Consider the following 21,119-nt stretch of genomic DNA (forward strand, 5'->3'; position numbering starts at 1 on the left):
TGAACTTTTGAGCAGAAATAATGAGGAGGAGAAAAGTTTTGGGTTTGTCAAACAGAACATACCCTGGGACCAAAACCAGCTGGGGGTCACAGCAAACCTTTCTGTGAGATGAGCCACTCACTGAGCTTGTTTCTGGTTTTGCTCATGTGGCATATAAATTGATGACAGAATCCAAAACAATCAACTCCTGACCCAACAGCTGGATAAACAAAGCAGCTTAATTACTGTAGTTAAGCGACGCCTCGTTCTGTATGGCATTCATTCTCTCCAGCCTAATTACAGCTGCTTATCAAGAGGCTCGACTTAAAACCCAACTCATTGCTGTGGGTGTTTCATTTAAAAAGCCTGACATTCTAACACACACATAACTCCAGAAAATGAATGCTTACAAGACACAAGCGTCACTGTAATGAGAGGTATTTTGGTTTTACTGCGCTGACCATGTGGCAGGAGAGTGGTTGCCTAACGTCTGCAGCGTCTCACCTTAGAGAAAGGCAGACAGTCCTTGTCGGCCTCTTTGTCTTTGAGTTCAAAGTCGTAGAGAGCTTTGCACTGAGGCGGTGGCTGCGGCAGAGGCTTGATGACCTGGACGAAGTTAGTGGGGAAAAAGCCATGAACTCCACCCATCTCCCCATGGTACCAGTTCTCATCCACCTGTCGCCGGAGGATGATGATGTCCCCCTTGCTGAATTTGAGGTCTCCTGGTTCCTTGCCTTCATAGTTGTACAGTGCCTTGGCACAAGGAAGCTGTGGCACACCCTGAAACGACAAAGAATCGGTCGTGTCACAAGTGTACCGTTAAGACAACGGACTCCATTACTTTTGCAACAACATTATTTTTATAAAGCAAACCACAAAAATAGATGCACACAGAAAGGAAATGAACTGGCCAGCTTGATTAACACTGACTGGTGGGTAACTGAAAGATCAGATTATTCCCCAAGGTGTAGCACACCATATTCAGGTGCTGCTACGTCTCAGTATTCAATGTGGATGCTGTTACAGAGTAAAGAAGCATCAAAGTTACCTATTGTTAGCATCTGTTGAGGGGTTTAAACATGAAGTCAGACGAAGCACAGAGGTACGAGCTATTTAAAAGGAAACTGTATCTTCTACTGCATGGAGACATGTCTGCAGTTTATTCAGGGTACATGAGAGCAAGACTTCACAGATACCATCAAGACTGAATGGAGAAAGAGGCTGTTGAGTTTCATCAGGCTGAGCTTTCACCTCTGGATGCCTGTTGTGGAACATGCTGGATTTGGAAGAACAGGCAGCTGTTTGGAAAGTTCAGAGTTAAGTCTTTATTTTTTCCAGGGAAGAAATGTAGGGACTGATGTTCTAGCAATGCCACTCGCACTAAACGCTAAGGTGCAAAACTAAAAGTTCATGTAAATCTTTTTAAAACTTTAGTAAAACCATGTTCTCCAGCAAACTACAGCTCACACTCCACAAGACATATCAAGGTCTAAATCTTCTTATATTATAGTTCTTAAAGAGAAATCAGAATTGGCTAAAATCGGTATCGACGGCTCAAAACTTTAAAACAACCAGAGACTGGAAACAGCCCACTAAATCCAGGTCAGCAATGAATTTAAAATTTTTTTGTTTAATCTATTATCTGATTTTTATTTAAAAAAATTATTCTAAATTATTAACTGTCCTCCAGAAAAAGAAGCAGTTTATAAAATTTTTATTCGTTTGTTGTTCTAGAATAAACGTTCACGTTTGTTACAAAACTAAATAAAATGTATGAAATGTTTTAGTACAAAATATGTAAATTATGCCACCTCCAGATTGACAAAAACAGGGATGAGTACAAATAAAACAAAGGGAATATTATTGATGTCAAATATAACGAGACTGAACTGGAAATAAATCAAATAGGCCAGTTGAGTGATGACAAAAAGGAAGAAGATTGTTTCTATTGCAAAGTTTAATTAAGATGTAATAATGGAGATTGGATTATTTCCACGTAGTTTACAAATGACTTGGATTTGTTAGCGAAATGTATTATTGTTGATTATGTCTGGTTTAAATTTGATTCATTTACATACTAACAGTAGCTACACAATTAAATGTGTGAAACACAGACAGCAAGCAGATGAAGGCTGCTGCCACTAATCAGTGCATCTCCACTCAAAATGCAGGAAAACATCTCCGCTACAGTATGAGCTTGGCTGATTCTCTACCTTCTGATTATGGGTTTAAAAGTACCCAGGGTCCTGTGCCTTTAATGAGCAGAGGAAGGTTTTGTATCCCAGCCTGCAAGCCTAGATTCATGAAAGACTCATTCAGGGAATGACAACCCAGGGAAAGAGGGAACTCTAGCGAAGGAGTAGCAGGATAGTGAAGCATCAATGTTCTCTATTCAGTGCAAGTGTCCATGAGAAAGGCTTCGGTCCAAAACAACCCCCACACTACTGATCACGCTGCTGTTGGACACGGTTTGCAGTGATCAGAATCTCAAACACCTTCAACCGATTTGATCTGAACTCTGAAGCCAAAACTGCAAAATTGCTGTTGTGCACCGGGAGCAGAAAGAGAACCAGGGGATGTACTGGCGAAGTCCGGGAGAGAGCCAGACACAGACGGGTTAAACCAGGGTTTGACGTAGGCTCTGCAGTCTTGTTAAAGACTGATGAACCATTTAAAGGCTCAGGGGAGAATAAAAGTACAGAATGAGCTGTGATGGTGAACCAGGGTGACATTACCCTGCTGCAGAGAATCACACAGTCTGAAGCACAGAGCCAATCACCCTCTGACTCTGCTGGTCCAGCCTGTGGTGAAAGCAAAGGGAGATGAAGGGTACAGCGGCCCCTTGGACACTGTGTTGGAGCTGGGCCTCTTCCTTTTTTTAGAGGAAAAACAGGGCTTTTGAAAGTGAAAGCTTTGCCATTTTTGTTTCAAATGACAGAACAGGTTCAAGTTTAACATAATAAGTGAAATCCAATTACATGGTAAATATGAAATGCTTGTTTGTACACCAAGGCCAAGACATAACAAAACCTGGGTCCAAAGTCAGCTAAATAATCTACTTACAAACATTCTCGTTTGGTTAAATATATTCTTAACTGTAATGTATGTTTTTATGGTTTCTTAATAAGCATTGTACTGTTATTCTCAACCATTTACTGCTCATTTCGAAGCTGATTTTAGGTCTCACTGCCTGGAGCCATAAAGAGGTGTTGTCAGCAGGGCTAAATTTCCATGTTTCGCTTGGCTCAAATGCAATGAGAGTAACAGCAAGCGAAGAAAATAACAGGAGACTGTCTGTAGGGGGCTCTGGATGAACAAGTTATTGAGAGAAGACGAGTTAAACTGGGGGAGGAAGATAGCTGGGGGGGTGGCTAATATCCGGTGTGCATCCACAGAGGCAGTTCTGTTGTTTCTAGAATGAGGCTGCGTAAAGAAATGTGCAGATGCAGAACAGGGGAGGCTGAGAAAAACACAAAAGTGAGCTAATATCATAGGAATGCCTTAAAAACATCACAAACACACACATTACATAAACACACAAGTGTATACAGATAGCTGCTGCTTTTATTGCTTTTCAACCCTCTCCACAGACAGGATGCGACTCAAATAGTGCGCCTCACGTGACGAACCTCCCCTGATTTTATGCTCTAATAAAACAGAGCAACTATAGAGGAATTCAGCACCAGACCAATTTTATTTTATCATCTTCAACGATGGTTCAAAAATCAGCAGTGAAACTCCTATCGTAATTACATGATCATGTGCCACTGTAAGGTCTCTGCTACTTAACAAGAGCTCACAGCCAACTTCAAGCCAACTTTAAGTGACTTACAACTTCTTTAAAGATTAATAATGCACGATTACCCAAATGGCAATAACCCACTTTGGCCTAAGAAAACAAGAAGGTAATGTACAGGCCACAAGAGGCTTTTCTTTCCTTAAAGCTAATAAATAAAACCAATTCACAGGCCACAGTAATATTTCACCTATGCTAATCCTGCATGTGCACTGTAACGCAAGATAGAAAAAAAGACCTTGTAAAACTGAGATCATTTGAAAAACGTTTTAAGTAGAGGTGCACTGATGGTCGATGACCAAAACTGGACAATTTTGGTTAGAAACTCAACAATCCCTTCTTTCTGATTAGTGAACGCATCATCACTAAGGGTTATCAGTCCACAATAAAAGCAACCCTCTATGCTGTGGAAGCCGTTCCAGAAGAAACATTCAAAGGTGACTATTTTCAGTATCAGCTGTTGGATGTCACAGCAAAAATGCTCTGTTCTATTATTCTGAGCCTTCAACATGTCTGTTAAGGAAAAAAACTTCATTTGAATGGTAGCCTTCAGTAAACCTCAGAGTTAAGTGTCTATTTTCTCCAGAGAATACACAAAGAAAGGTATGTTTTAGTTATGCTATCTGTGCTAATTGCCAACAGAAGATGGCAAAGCCAGCCTAAAATGTCGGCTCTATAATGTTTTTTCTTGTTTTCTCAATAGTAAAATCCATTTCACATGCCTCTGCTCCTAACATACATAATTAATGACCACTCAATACAATAATGCCAGAAACCAACCACAAAACTGTGTGCATCTCAGGTTCTGAGGCATGAAAGAGAACTCAAGGACACTGGACTATTGTCATCCATCTGTCCCATCCGTCTGTCCTTTAAAGACAATCCCTTCTCAACACTTTACTCCTCTTCCTTGAGTCTAACTGTTCATTTATTTGATAATGATAGAGTAGGAGGAATAGAGAGAAGCATAAGGAAGAAGAAAAACAGAAACCACTCCCAGTGTGTGGACATCAGCTGGTGTTTTGCAGATAATGCAGTTAGACCTGTGTGCTAAAGGGATTTTACTGTTATAATGTTCTGTTCTACAGCACTGAGCTATAAGTGAATTAACCATGTGTGCTGCTCAACTGCACCAGGGAGTGAGGAAACAGGCAATAAAAACAAATGCATGGATGCAAAACTACACTCAGTCATTATAAACAGCTTGATTTTACACACCCGTTTCTCCCAGACATATTAAAAAAGAATATATATACCTACATTAGTTCTCAACAATAATCACATAAAACTATGTAATCAATGCAAGGTAAGCAATGTAAATCAACTACACTTGAACAACAGCATGTCTTTATGGCTAGGATGCAGGTAACATTTGCTCCATCAGCAGTTCATGAGCTGTGTGCAACCGCAGCAGACTGGAACCTTTACCCCCTACAAGCAAGTGTCAGACATGACTCCACTCCCATATGGGCGCATCCAGAATCTCAGCAGGGGGCGGAGAATGCGCTGGGGGGATGCTACTGCCAAAACGGTGTGTTTAGCGGTGGGGTTTGTCTGGCTGCTGTGTCCTGCAAGCTAATCAAGGCTGATTGGACCCGAGATGAGAGAGAGACAGAGAGGGTAGGCTGCGTTTTTACAACCAGGCAGCAGATTGTTGGAGGTGTCGTCACCAGTGCTGTGTTGAGAGCAAGAACTGACACATTATGAGAGTGAAGGGAGAGAAGAAAAATCTCACAATACAGTTCAGCTTGTTTCCATTACAGATGTATTAGTTTAATTGATTTCTAATGACTTTTTTATTGACCACTGCAGGGCTGGCTTTTTTCCACTACTTCATTGCACTCTGTCAGTTTCTAAAGCAAGAGCTGATAAGAGACAATCAATAGCACTGCTACCATGACACCCATGAGAGCAACGACTCTCAGCGGATATATTAAATTAAATCATAACATTTTGACATAGAAATACCTGCCAAATGTATTCATACACTTGGAGCTTTCACATGTTGTCAACTATTAAGGTTTGATGTGCATTTTTGAGTTGCCATTAATTTTGCATCTCTAAATAAAATGAAGTGCAGTACCTTTAGAAGTAACCTAAGCAGTAAATAGAGTACAGCTGTTGTGTAAATAAAGGGGTCATATCATGCAAAATCCACTTTTTTAGTCTTTAAATACATTTTGTGTACTTGTAATTTGTAGGAGTTTTTAGTCTCTCCAACTTAGTCTCTCCAGGGGCTGTGGAGATATCTTTATATTCTGTTTGGGCCATATTTAGCAATCCGTTCACTTTTCTCGATTACATTTTTTGAACTGTGAAACTGCTAAACAAGGTCATCGACTTCTGGCTTACAACTTTTATATTTCCACCATTTTTATTTCTCGCTGCGATTCTGTAGTCCAAGATCAAGTACGCCGAAGCAGCAAGTGGACAAGTCTAAATGTCGGGTGTATTAACCCACACATTTCATTACACCGTTTCACCTCATCAGAACCTCTTCGAAGTGTCTGGTTAGATTTTTCTTTTCCTGGAAATGTTCCCACATTAAGGAGGAAATTCTTCTTTGTTTGCGCGAACTCTTCCAAAAACTGGAAAAGTTCAAGGGGTATGAATATTTTCACAAGGCATGGTATAGTGTTCTCCCGGTTGTATTGTTCAGTGTGTGTTAAAAACACGCTTCATAACATACAATTAGGATTAATAGCACATCCTGGCAACAATAAATTGCTTTCCTAAAATTGTTTCCCTATGCAACATCTCTTTGTATTCCCTATTATTTCAATCTGAACTGAAACAGATGTATATGTAGTGTACCCAAAAATGTCACAACATTTGGTAAAAGTAGGGCACATGGAACTTTTCCGAACTAATAGGAAGTAAAGGCTTTGAACGAGTCCTCAGCACGGTGGAACGTAATGACACTGCTTCATCATCTAGAGCTGCTGTCTGCTCCTCACTATGAGAAGAGAAAAACTTCCACCCTCAGGTTTCTATGGAAACTCCACGCAGGAGCCATTTTCCCTATTTTTGGGTCACTTGACAGTGAAGTGAATCTTACAAAGAAGACTCTCCAAAATCCCGTTGCATTTATGAAATAGTAAGGGTGGTGTTACCAGGTTATCACATCAGGAAAAATGTTTTTTTAAGAGAAAGTTGTGTAGCTCGCAAATATTTAGATCAACTAAATAATCTCTGTTGTGTCATTGTGACAAAAATCAGAATGCAAGACGGGAGAGACTAACAATCCAGCCTTAATATAAAAACATAAAATAAAATCCTAACGTCAAAAAAAGAATGAAAATTAACCTTTTTGTGAATGAATGCCTGATTCAGCTTTAGAGAGGCTGAGAGCAGAAGAGATTAAACAGCAGTGGCAGTCATCGAGCGGCATTTGTACATCGGATTCCTGGATCAGCTACAACAAAAATGTTTAGAAGTTGGACAAGAAAGAAAAAGCGAAAGTGGGGAAAACTCCCTTAAGTCAAGCGACAGGTTGTCAAAACACTGTGGGAATGTTTACCGACGTTATTTACATTTTGTAAGATGTTGTGGAGACAATAAAACATCCAGGCTAACTAAAGCTTTACAGTGTGACATAACCCAGGCTGCTTATTTGTTTCCCTTTGCTACATACCAAATGAGGTCCCACACATTAGTCTACAGGCGTGAAAACACTCACAGCAGTCTGGACGCCAGATGGAGGCTTGGATCGCATGTGAGAAGGAACAGGAAGTTTTGAAAACTCTCATGTTCTTCCATGTTGCTTGATCAGCAGAGGCATCTGTCAGTTAACATGATACCTATTTACTGGGGAAAAATGCTGTCTACTCCTCTAAATTCAAGCTATAAAACACATCTTCGAAGTACCCACTATATGACCCCGGCAATCTGCTGTTTACTGCCAGTTCTTGACTCTTCAGCTGTCCCCCGGGGGTGCAAGTAAATCTGGATGGTTAGACAAGAATAGGAGGTCTCATCAGGGAACTGAGAAACCAGGAGCTACATGAGCTGATGGTGGTGAGGTTTTATGAAAACATTCAACACATGGACATGGAATCAGGATGTTTTACGGCACTTTGTTAGCTACAGAGAAATCGTTCAGAGGGAAAGCATTTTAAGAGGAAGGGGAAAGGATTTACGAGAAAGCATGTGCACACATTGTAGAGGTGTCACGCATGTGGCTTTCATGAAGCTCTAGTGTGTCTAGCCATGAGTGTGGGTTCTGCTGTGAAAATGCAATTAGAGAAAACCACTTACACATGAACTGCTTTCTGTACCTGGCTGGCCTTCCGATGAACAGTACAAGCTGGTTCTGGGTGGCCTCAAAATCACCTGGTCTGACTTGAAATCCAAAAGAACAGAACCCTTTAACTCGGTGCCAGTTCATACACTGGGCTCACCAGTTTCTCTCACAGGAACCCGCTCACATTTCAGAGCAGATGGAGCGTGTGAGGAGGCAAAACACAGAAAGCCAGAAAGACATGAGCAGAGAAACAGTTTGAGATCAAAGACTAAAAAGAACATGAGGCAGAGAGAGGAAGTCAGGCTTGAGTTTCTGAACTTTTCAAACTGCAGAGAGACACAAACAATTGGTAAGAAGCCCTGACTAATTTGTTAAAGGCAAAAAGACCTCAACCAGAAAGAAAAGAGATCTGAGAGACTGGTACTGAATGATTTGATGCTTGACCGACTCTAAAAATCAAACTAAAATGTGATCTTTGTTGATGAAAGAACACATCATAAATAGGTGCTTCCAGGCTGGACTGACAACACTCTTCAGTGTGGAAGTTGTTCCTCAGTGAAGAGTGACCAGGGAGTTAGTAATCAGCGGATAACAGGAAGGTGAACATATTAGAGCAAAGTTGTTTTAGCCTGTTTGCACTGCAAAAGCAGGAGAGAAGAGCACAGAGTAAGGTGCCACTGTAGTATAAAGATACATCTCATTTCTAACATTTTTAATCGCCAACAGTTAGGTATGTCCTTCCAAATTACAGGTTTTTGTTTAGGTACCAATATGTCTTCAATCTTGTAGAAAATGTTCCAGACACTCCATTTTGTTTTTTCTGATTCTAGGCGGGCAGATGCACAGAGCCTTAGTTTGATGGTGCGCTGCTCTGAATGCACGCCGCTCAGCGCAGCCCCGCTCAGTCATGAAGCAACACGTACACAACAATGGGTTTTTGAGCGGTGACCAGTGCCCACTGCTTCATTTGTCAAAGTATTCTTATGCTTTTGAAGAATCTAATTGTGTTTGGCGTGAATCATTCTGGATAAAGAAATGTTGGCAGTCTTGGAAATCTCACAGTTAAGAAAAGAGTCTACCAACTACAGGGAATACAAAATAATGGTGGGTGATACAGATTTAAAAATTTAACATGATATTTTGTGGTACTATTGTGATAACAATAAAAGTGATGACAAAAGACTAAAGGTTATTTGCAGACTTTTTCGGTAATTGTATAGCTGTGACCGCATGTCGTAACTCTTAAAATCATATACATATAAAACAGGCTTTTTGAGGACACCGGTTACACAAAGTAGGATTTTCTTATCACTTAACTGCACACAGTAACTGTATTTAATCATATTTTCAAATATATTCATATTTATTGATGAGCTCATGGAACAAAGATGGGAGAAAACAGGTAAAATAACAATCCTGACAATTCTGCCAGTTTTGGGGGTTTTCAAACATCACAATTAATCCAAACTTCTTATGACAAAACATTTTTCACAATAACAATGATAGGATAAATGCCCACTCCTAAAACAACTGTTAGTAAAGTTACCCACACTAATTGCAAATATAAGAGGTCATGTTGTCTCTGTTTCCAATGAAAACCTGTTTAACTGCAAAGTTGTTTAACAACAAGATCTCTGCCACAAAATCTATTATTGCTGCCTCTCTAATTTAAATAATGGATAAATGTTTGACTGAGTATGCTAAACGTAAATATAAAGATCAATAATCAATCTCTAAAACTGTTTAAATATGTTAGTTTTTAAAGAAAAATGTTGCCTTTCAACCATTATCTGATCAAGCACCCCACATAATAATAATCACAACATTATTAATACAAATGATTCAATCAGTAATAAAACCTTAGTTATATATATATTCTGTGTAAGGAGTCTCACATAGGATGCCAACTTGTATCCAGACTACAGAGGGATTGGTTCACAAAGGTCACAGTATCTATGTATTGAGTACTAGTCAATATGAGCTGAATACTAAGCATTTCCTCGCATTACTCTCCACTGTGCTTGTGAAAGCTCACAGTGTCTGTAGGCTTTTGTCCCTCTCAGTCATTCAGGGTGAGCCACCTGCTCTGCTTGGCAGACTCAGACTTACACACGCTGCAAATTAAGAGAAAAGCTGATGATGAAGTGGACAACTGGCTTGTAAGAACTTCTGTATTAACCTGGTTTCTTAGAGGCAGATTATCAGCAGAATATTTGATTGTATTCACTGGTTTTAGACACTGCTACTGTAAACAAACGGGAGCAGGAAATCGACTCAGTCCTGGCAAAGCTCCAAGAGACAAACACTGCATATTTTCTCTGACTCGAGAAGAAACATTATTTTTCACTCTCTTAAGAACCTGTTGGTCCATTTCACTCTTGACGCAGTGGAGATGTAACACGTAACTGTAAGTTTTACACATTTCTCTACTGTAGAGTGAAGACGTGAGGCGCCATGTAAAGAAGCCCTCAGCTGTTCCTTATTTTCTGCAGGACAAAATAACCTCCTCCTTGCAATGTGCTTCAGGACAGAAAAAAAAAAGAAAACGTGGTTGGATGAGAGCGGGCAATTTCTGCTGCAATAAGAATTAAGTGATTTTTATGCCAATTTGCAAAGGCCTGTTTTCATCACTTAGCTTTATGGGTAAACCATGATACTGAATCTTAAATGTTGAGACCAGAACTGAACAAAAGAAGCAGCATCTGAACAGCACTGTTTAGACTGGCTGGAATGTCACCAGTGCTTCTGGATTAAAATGTCCCCATTCTGTCAGAAAAATATTTCTTCTTTAATGAATTATTTTTACTACATTTATACAAAATGCATTTTGGTGGATTATAAAGAGGTACAACAACTTTAAATGAGAGGTGCACCAAGAAACTGGCTGGTGATGTTTTTCAGCTTAACCGACTGGAAGGAAATGAAAAACATTTGGCTTTTCTAACAGTGAACACCAATACGCTAACCAGGCTGCAGTAACAATAAATATACTTTTTAGTGCGGAAGTTGTGAAGAAGACGCCATCTTAGCAATATTCAGCATCATTAGGAAGTTTAAAAATGAAGTTGGAGATAGCAGAGGCATGTAAGTAGTCGTTTGAAAGAAAATTGGATTTTCTATGACATTGCGAGACACGTCTGTGGTCTATTCAGGCTACAAGAGAGAACATGACTTTCAGAAAATACCAGGAAGGCTAAATGGAGTAGAGCAAAATTGTACCATTTTTTTCTTTTTGAGCCATCAATCGCAATCTATCATGGAACAGATTTAAATTTGGAAATGATGGAAATCTCAGAATTAAGGTGAGAATCTACACTTTCTACTAGGATATATACAGAGACTGCAATTTACATAAAGCTAGCCAATCTACGTCCTAATTTGAGATGCCAGTCTAAAATGTAAACTCAATCATATATCTTTTTTAAATAGTTATGTCTAGTTTTCCACATGCAGTCTGATGTGTCCTCTGCTCCCAATATAATATATACTTAAAGCTGCAAGCAGCATTGGGCGGCCCTCGCAGCTTAGCGCCACTTGGCCTCTGTATCAGTTGTGGGAGTCTTGCATCGTCACCTTCATGCCACGGACGAGCCCGTCGCTCAATTCCGCAGGTCGCCACTATGTGGTGCAAGCTTTCACATGACCTTTGGTCATGCAGCGTTCTGCTCCGGTTAGAAGCGTTCAAAATTTGCCCGAAATTCAACCTTCCTGATGAAAGCTACGCTCACTTCCTGTTTGGTGGGAAAGTATTAATGAACACTTCCTGTCATGCTATAAAAATGTCATCTAAAATTATTATGTCATATTAGAGAAAGTTTGAAACTTCTGGAGGCTGTCAAGAAAGATCAAATGCAGCTCACAGCTTTACAAAACCACAGATCAGTCAAACATCTGGCTTGTCCATCTCTACATTCGCTGCAAATCATAAAACTTTCATTTATTGTCCTTGTCATTTCACTAGTCAACTTGCAGACTTTGCACCTGCACAATTCAAGAATACTTCAGCCATATGGAGTGTAAAGGATCAAAACAGATTTTCAGTAGAGTAATAATTTACAATTAAAGCCTACATTTTCAAATCTATGTGGCTATTATCTGCATGATCCAATGGCACTGAGATTACTAGACTAAAAAAAAGACAGAAACCCAAGATAGGACGATGGAAAAGAAGGAAGTCCCTAAAGTGGTCAAAACATTTTGAAACAGAGTATAACCTAATCAACATGAATTACCCAGCTCCCTACTATGAAGCATGCGTATACAGGCTGAAAGTCTTACTGAAATTTCAAGCAGTTCTCTTAATATGTTACAACTTCATGCTTGTTTTTTTTGTGGGTGTACTCGGTTTAATGGGTTCTCATGGACATAAAGCCAGTCTGAGTCATTTAAACAAACAGCCCTCCTTAAGTGAGGCCAAGGTCAGGGAGGACAAGGTGTGTGCATATGTGAGAAACCAAGTGGCCTAAAATAGGCTGCCAAAAGCTACGATGGGATATTGGTGTACATGTAAACCTCTAGTCAGTGCTTGTGCCAAGACACAAGTGCACTGACAAAAACCATCCTGCTCTTTTTCAACTTCCCGTTAATAATTAATCACGAGTTCTCGGCAAGAAAGACCCCACAAGCAAGAAGTAACAGAGAACCAAGGCTTCTGGTAACCTGAAATGTAGATTTCCTGAGTGCTAAAAATAAAATCAGTGTACAAAAAATTATTATTATTTTATTATTATTTTTTTAGTAAAAAATCTAAAATTTGCTATTTATAAAATAATAAACAAGCAAAAACAGCAAAAAACACAGCGGCATCATTGTAAACTGATTAACTTGGCCCCTTTCCATTCCTTACTCAGGCAATTTCACTTTACCGGAGCCTTACTCTCAAGGGTAAAAGGTCCTGGTTTGAGGAAGGACTTTCCAGGATTCCCCAGGATTAAGTTCAGTTGAATGAGCCTACTTTGAAATGTACTTTCGGAGTTTTCGTAGCAGCAGAGCTCTGCTTACAGGCTGGTCTGACTGCTAAGCTAGCCAGGCGGTTAAACCGGGACTTCCTCACTAACCGCTGCCTGATCTCGGCCCGGCAGAGTACCAAAGTATAACATGTATTACTTTTGGCCGAAAATGTTTGACATTTTAAGTTAATGTTGGCATTAATTAGAAACTGTTTTGCCAGAGTTCTGTAAGAAATATATTTTAATGGAGTATCCCTTAATGATCAAACAGAGCTCTTTCACTTTTCTTGTCCATAAAAAAATACACATTGGTCTTTTCATGTAAACCTAACTTAGTGGAGTGTGAATTCTTTACTATTTTCCATTTTTCATGGTTTTATGCAGACAGCTCTACAGGATGAGAGACCACTGTTCCTGGTTTGGATGCAATTTCTCAAAAGCTCCCAGTGATACTCTTCACCCCCATGTCCTACCACCACCTACTCCAATGTCTACGCTTCTTCTACCTTACATAAATATTTGCCTTTGACTAGGACAGTCAATTCCCTGTACTTCTGGACTGTTTATCTGATTTTTTTTTATTCTAATAACTAAAATGTTTACTAAAAAAACATTTTTGTTTGTATTGTAGATATCTGCAATGAGTTTATCTGATGATAATAAAATAAAAATAAGCGTGTTAATCAGTGTTTAGTTGTTATTGTAAATGCAGTTGTAAAGCAACAACTCTGGCGACATACAGGTTGGTAAAAAATGAAATCTAAAATAATCATTTAAACTTTTCCTGCTTATGGATCGGTGGAAAAGGGGGTCTTGTTCAAGACTGTCTAAGGAGCATGCATTTATTTATTGGCCCTGTATTTGCAATTGAAAAAGTGATGAATTAAGGATATATTTTTCTTGAGATTTTTATTGAATAGTATCAAATAGTTAAAATGTAATATTACTAGTATTGTCTATGAGCAAACTCAAATGAACACATTTATGAGAGGAGCTTCTTCTTTTGCTCTTCTCTGACAACTTTAAACTGAACAACCCTTTACATGACGGACTGAAGTGACTGCAGCTCACCGATGTCATTTAAAAGCATTCTGCAACATTTTCTCTCAGAACATCTTACAAGTAAGTGTAGCCAAAATAACAGCAGATATGCTGTCTTTAATTTACATGATGGCCTTTTTTTTCCACCTAACAGAATTGAGGTTTTATTAAAGAGGAACATCGTGTTTCAGCTCCTTTATAGCTTTTATACACAGGCCGCCTGGATTTACTTTACATTTTTTGGCTGTAAAATTATGAAAAACAAAGTGCACTGTGTGAGTGCTTCTGCCCCCTTTTTCCAAAACAACTTCAACCTTAAGCATCTTAGCTGGTTTTTAATATTACTGTGCAATAAGTCATGCCAAATCCTCTTGCTTACTTGATGCAAAAAGAGGGTTAAAAGTGACTGCACATTTCACTCATTTTGTTTTCTGGTGACAAAACCATTAAAATAAGTTCATACTTGGGAATTTAGCCATCATAACATACATTTTATGTGAGCAAAGACTAAAGTAGAGAATAAACAAGATTTACAGTAGGCGACATATACTAGGTGTTGACAATAAATATGCCAATTTGTAAACCATGTCAAAAACTATTTATTACTTATAAATGTATTTTAAAACTTGGTTCCAGGCAAAATATACTAAATGGAAAGCAACTAATTCAAGTTGGAGTTGGAACTTATTTCAAAAAAGGTTTGCTTGTGAACTATAACATGAGTTCATAGTTCATTTTTACCTGTTAACTAGGACCACACCTAATATCACCAAGTGTTAGTTGTAAATCTGTTTGATAGCAACTGCCATACATATTAAAAATAAAATTTTAGTAAAGTGATTTTCATAATGTAAATATATTTTTAAAAATCAATTCTCTAATTTTGTTACTGCATTGAGAAACTGGTTGGTTGACAGAATAGGGTGATTTTCAGCTCAATTTGCTCTGACCAGTAAACTGACTTAAGCAATACCCTGTCTTCTTAATACAAACAACACTCTTCAGTGCAGAAGTGCGACTAGCGGAAGCACAAAAGGTGTAAGAAGCTGTTTAAAAGAAAACTGTATTTTATATGGAGGCATGTCTGTTTTCATTCACCTTGGTCACTGGGTGGTCTTTACCAAGCTGGTTGTTCGTTTAGTATTTCTGCAGCTTCTGCTGTTTTGTACCAAGTTATGTTTGGGAGCAAAAGGGAGTCGTCTGCACCCACCTTGGGGATAGACCTGTTTTAAATCAAAGCTGACTTCAGCTGATAACAGGAAGGCTGAGGTTAGTAACGTTGCTCAGTTTTATTTTTTTGAGCTTTTCACTTTTTCCCCCCCTCACAGAAACGGCTGGATTTGGAAATGTTGGCAGCATTTTTGGAAACATTCTGTAAGGAAACGACGGAAACTGCTTAGTATTGCTAACTGTGCTAATTCCTAAGATAAAATGCAAAAGAGTGTTTAAAATGCTAACTAATCATTTTTCAATTTTAAACAAATTTTTTTTTTTTTACAACTGCAACAGAAAGTATGATTTTGCCTTTGCTCCCAAATTTGCAACAACTGTGAACAAATCTTGAAAAAAAATAATCAATTTATCATCTCTCAAGGAGAGGTGAGGACCAAAAGCCAAGGTGAGCCAGAGGGCAAACATGCATCAATCGGAGGTAATAGCTTCAAGGTCAGAGGTCAAACAACTGAAAACGAAACTCACAGCAAAGCATGATTACGCCCTAGGGATCAGAAATGAACACTTAAGATGCCAGTGGTCAAACGGTCCATGGATGACTAGTTCAGGTTAACCAATCACAGCAAGGGGTAAGAGGTCAAGCTACTCATTTAAGTCCAGAGTGGTGTAAAAGCTACCTCAGGAATAATGCGGGAGGGGCTACACGTGACACATGCTGGAAAACTGTTAACAAAACACCCTACCAATAAACCAACCAACAAACATTTGTAAAACATGCGGGTACCAGCAGATTAAACACAGCCTGGTGGACCACACATCCACACGACACTGGTTCCAAAGAAAGGTTTTGTCAGCCCGCACAGGTGTGATAGGATTGTTGATAAGAAGGTCATGGATGTTTCTTTTACCGCTCCATGCTGAGAGATGTGACATGAATGGACACAGCAAGCGGGGGTGGGGGCTGTTAGCAAATGTGGCATTTTGGTCTGAGGACCACCTAGAGAGGTAGTGCTAAAACCACTCAAAAACAAACAAGTCAAATGAAGACATCTTTGTACACAGGTTTAATCACCATTGACACAGACGGAGGCCAGTGACAGCCAGGTGGCCAGCACTTTGTACAGCAGGACCTTGAAACAGGATACAAACACTGCAGCCAAGTCGGCCCGGAGGCTTTCAGGTGCAGAAAAACACCACAGCTTGGATTACCATAAACAAAACTAGCAAGATCCTTATTCATTTATTTGACAAACCAACATCAAAGGCCTAACCTGTGGTCAGAGAGGTGGCTTAAACATCTAAGACCGTACACACCCAGCATCTGCTGGAGGGAAAGGTAAGTGTTAGCTGGCGGGCAGGACGAGACTAGACAAGACGGCTGTTTGGAAAAGAAACAGTGACCTGCAACTGTTCACGGCATTCCTCCAAGACACTAACACAAAACATCCCCCTCTGTCTGGGAAAAAAAAAAGACATAGAACAAAAGCCTTTTCCTCTGAATGTCTGGCCTGGAAAATCTTAAGAGCCTGAAAAGACAACGACAGGCACAGAACCCTCATCAGAGGAGCAGCGAAACCCAACAAAGAGAAACCATGACGGCACATTAATCACGACTGGGTTTTTTGAACTTCTCCTTGGAGATTTGGTAAATATATACTGTACACGGAAGCGTTATCTCCCAGGGTATAAGTAACTCTGTTCCTGTTCACTCTATCTGTTCCAGGACGTGCCTACATGATGACGCATGTAAAAGCTTTGATTGTTATTATGCCACTAAGTTTTCCCATGACACCAGCAAGGTGATAGACTGGGAATCTGTTCAGGTACATGTTTTTACTTCTAGTACATGACACAGTTGAGTCACCTGGAAACCTGGGCAAGATAATAAAAAATAAACTGAAAGGCTGTATACACTCAGAACGGGTGATGTGGTAAAGATGGATACCATCTTTCTTTTAAATTAAATAAAGTTTTGTTCCACACTTTGTCCATGTTCCCCATCCCTTTTTTTTATTCTCTCTTTCAAATAGTATATTTTTCTGAATTCTGCTAAAAAGTATCAAATCATGCAGCAAATACCATGACATTAAAACAATTCAGTAAAAACATGATAAAGAAATTATGGGATTAATTGTATAATTTAATGTTTTTAAGGTCTTACTTGAACAAAAACAAAAGGAAACAAAAAAACTAGCATTTGTTTTATATGAGAGAAAATTATTTTAGCGAAATAAACACAATACACCTAAAAATATGCAACTTTTTCATTTATTTTGTAAAGATTGAGGACATAAAAAAACTTTCTGCATGTGGACATCTCACTCAACTGAGGATCTTTGCAGTGGGAGTTGTTTACTGAGCTGCTAGCCTCTCCGTTTTGATAGAACTTGTCACATGACAGACCAGAATCTGATGAAGTCGCTCCTTTACTCCTCTTTCACACTGAACATCAGCATAAAAGCTGAATAACCAATTTTTGTGAGAGAAAACCCAAATTCCTAAGGCCACAAAAATGTAATGTTGCAATAGTCTGAGTTTTCCACAACTGTCCTTTTCCTCCATGAACCAAGGCAGTCCCTTATTCACACTGATATCTTGGGGAACAAATTATGTTCCATTTAAAACCTGGACAGCTAAACATAGCTTAATGATCACCTTTGTGTCTTAGATAAGTATGTGAAAATACAGAAATGTAACCAGAGATGGGAGTCACACAGGTCGCTTCACTAAGCAGTGAGTGTTTTGTTTCCTCAAAATGAAAAGTAAGGTGTAAGAGGAGAACAGGGAGCAATGCCGACTGTGTCTAATAAACTCTAATCCAGATTAGACCCCTAACTGGCTCCAGTCTGGATTTAGATGGTCAGGAAGGAAGGTGGATGGCAGAAATTGAGAGGAAAAACACACCATTTGAGTCAGACGCAGTTACAGTTGTAAAACCGATAAACAATTTCTTGGTTTTAAAGTTGTTATAGTGAGATGTCACAGAAACTACCAGAGTGACCACAGTTGTCTCTAGCTGTATGAACCATATAGAGATTAGAGCTAAACCCTCCCCCACATGTTGCAGCATACTGCCTGACAGCTGGCTGAAAGAAGGCCATTACAATGTTCTCTGTTTATCCGTTTAAAAATATTCCTGGTAGCAAAAAGCAAAGATAGTTGATAAATGTTGATTACATGGTCAATATCTTTGCAATAATCAGTATGTGAAATTACTGACCACCAGGAGAAAGTAAGTGATGCTTTTCTGTCAGAACTCAAAACAATTAGATGATGGCATATATTGCTGTTTTAAATGTTTCTATTAATACTATGGTACTCCATGTTATCACACTATTACAAATTGCACATTAGCCTATGCCTAGCAGCTTGTAAGAAAAGATTCAGGTCTCTCTAAAATGTCTGTATTTACGGTCCAGTAGGGCATTGCTGCTTTGTAAACCTTTGTGGGAAATATAGAGGATGCAAGAGAAAAGAGTGGGAACGAACCCAATGAAGCCCTCTTAAAAACATTCCCAGTGGAAAAGCAGCAAGTATGTTTGCCAGCATGTGGGCAGTGTGAGGGTGTAATGACGGGGTTCTCTCATGCAGGCTGAGGTCAGGCAACTGGGCAGAAGTTAAGACTTCCACAACAATATGATGTAATCAAAGGGAGCGAGCATTACTCATCGGCCTCAGACTTGGGAGGTACACAGGAATTTTATTGTGAGCACTTCCCTCTCTCTCTCAAGAAATAAATGCAGTCAGAAGACGCTATGATGTTAATCCAAAAATAACCAGAGGCCCAAAAACATCTGCAGTGTCTTATAAAACAACAGAACTTCCTTTAATCAGCAGGAAGTTGCACCAAATGACAGTGCTTTATGTAGAGGAATCATGGCAGGATGAAGTATTTAAAATAGTAAGAGGTAGAGCTGCTATTACTGTAGATCCAATACCAATGAGTGCAGTACTAGAATCACCAATCAATGCTTGGATGTAATATTTGGTAGGCTTTGATACTCCAGTAGGGATGGACAACTACAGTACCATTTATCGTAATCGGGAAGGAAAATGTTATCATTGTAAAACTGAATAAGCACCAAACTCTATTGGCTGCGTTTGTGTAGTGTGGTTGGGATTGATACCTTTAACGTTTTTCCCAACAATATGATGAAGTACGATGAAAATTAACTCTTGTGCTGCTCCATATAGACCATTCCTACCTTCCTGACAATATATTCAGCCAATTAGATGGACTTTTACTGCCTCTGATGCTCACACCTGATATAATTTAGTGGAAGATGCTAAAGCTCACCGAGAGTGGTATGGACATTGCGATGATGGAAAAGGTGGGTTTAACTGTAACCAATATATGTATTGCAATATTTGCCAATAAAAAACCAGCAGCATGTGTTCTTATCACACCGCCCTAGTAAGAGTAAAATAAAAAGGGAAAGCTACAGCACTAAAATCTCCATCATATCAGGCTAATCCAGTTCTGAAGCCAAACTCCAAACTTTGGTTAACAGGGAGCATAATTAAAAATGAACACAAAGGATTTATGAAAAAAAAAAACAACAGAAATGCTATTTTTGTGCAAAGGATTATGAGTTCAACTCTCCAGGGAACCACAACGAAACTGAAGACATCCACTCGGCTCTCAAATTCCCTTCCCATTTCCCCAGTTGCCAGTGACCCTTGTCCACCGTGACTCGCGAACTCCGACCTTTGACTCCCCCACAGCTCAAAAGGCCTCCCTCAGACTTATGCAGAAATTCCACCAAGTATCTGTTTCCAATCTTTGCGAACAAAATACTGTGTTTTATGAGTCAACAAGGGCCAGAGGAAGACAACACTTCCCATTAATGGAACTCCGCTGGAGGTGAGTCACATGCAGCCACCGCGCTACAGTAAAGACGAGCCTTTTGATTGTTCTCGTGAAAGAAATGCCACAGTGTTGTGTTAAACACACGCTGCAGCCCTGGAGATGAAGAAAGCCGGCTGGGAGAGGTTACTCTCTGAACATTTGTCCCTTTTGGTCCCGACGCTTTCATTTAACACTCATCAGTCCCCATTACTCATGGCCTTCCCCACACACAAAATCCCTCTCAGCCTTTCTACGCGTGCCGGCCAGTCAGAAGGATCAGAGGGAACCCGGAACAAAACCCTGTTGTGCATCTGTCAGGCAGTCCCCACCGTTCGGCCCTACCAGCCATTATCTGGCTACATGAGAATCGGAGGTGGAGTCCTGCTTTAACACAGGAACAGTACTGGTGGATCCCCCCCCCCCCCCCCAATAAACCTCCAACCCCCAAAAAGGGACAAATGATGAACAAGAAGGAAATGGGCATGAGGGTGTCACCCGGGAGCAATGAAGCGTTCAATCCCCGTGGAGCACTGGCCAGAGATCAGACTGGACAATCTGTAGGAGCTTTGATCTGTCTTTTATGCTCCCAAAACGTTACACCCGCACGGCCAAATCTGTTCTTGATTCTTTGGAATAAGCAGAACAACTTTTTATGGTCAGGAGGTAGAACAGCCTACACAAATGTTAAATAATGCATGGAAAACAGCTAATCTCTCACACACCTGTACAATATATGAATGTGTGTCTTGTAGCCTTTATGTATACACAGAGGTATGAATATGTGTCTGTTGTGCGTTAATTCAACCTTTTCACTCTTATTTCATTACAACATCAAACTTCAATGTATTTCATTTAGATGTTTCTGTGACAGACCAACACAAAGCGATACATAACAATAAAGTGGAAGGAAATGACACATGACTTGGAAAGTTTACCCAAATAAAAATCTGAAAAGTCTTTTATGTTCAGCCCCCATGACCCTGATAACCCATTTAAACAGACCGGTCTTCAAACCCTAATTAATTGTGTGTAATTTAACCTCAGTGCAAATAATATGGTCCTGTATAGGCCTCAGGGATTAGTCTGAGA

At 39.6% G+C, this 21,119-nt stretch overlaps 1 protein-coding gene across 1 annotated transcript in view; it reads right to left on the minus strand.

Annotated features, from left to right (window-relative positions):
- sh3rf1 (SH3 domain containing ring finger 1) overlaps positions 1–21,119 on the minus strand; it is a 50,709-nt gene that overhangs the window by 24,848 nt on the left and 4,742 nt on the right. The window contains exon 3 of the mRNA XM_047375209.1: positions 484–759. Within this exon, the coding sequence (XP_047231165.1) occupies positions 484–759 (276 nt within the window). The remainder of the gene's footprint in view (positions 1–483; positions 760–21,119) is intronic.

Source organism: Girardinichthys multiradiatus, chromosome 9 (assembly GCF_021462225.1).
Source record: "Girardinichthys multiradiatus isolate DD_20200921_A chromosome 9, DD_fGirMul_XY1, whole genome shotgun sequence".
Classification (NCBI taxonomy): domain Eukaryota; kingdom Metazoa; phylum Chordata; class Actinopteri; order Cyprinodontiformes; family Goodeidae; genus Girardinichthys; species Girardinichthys multiradiatus.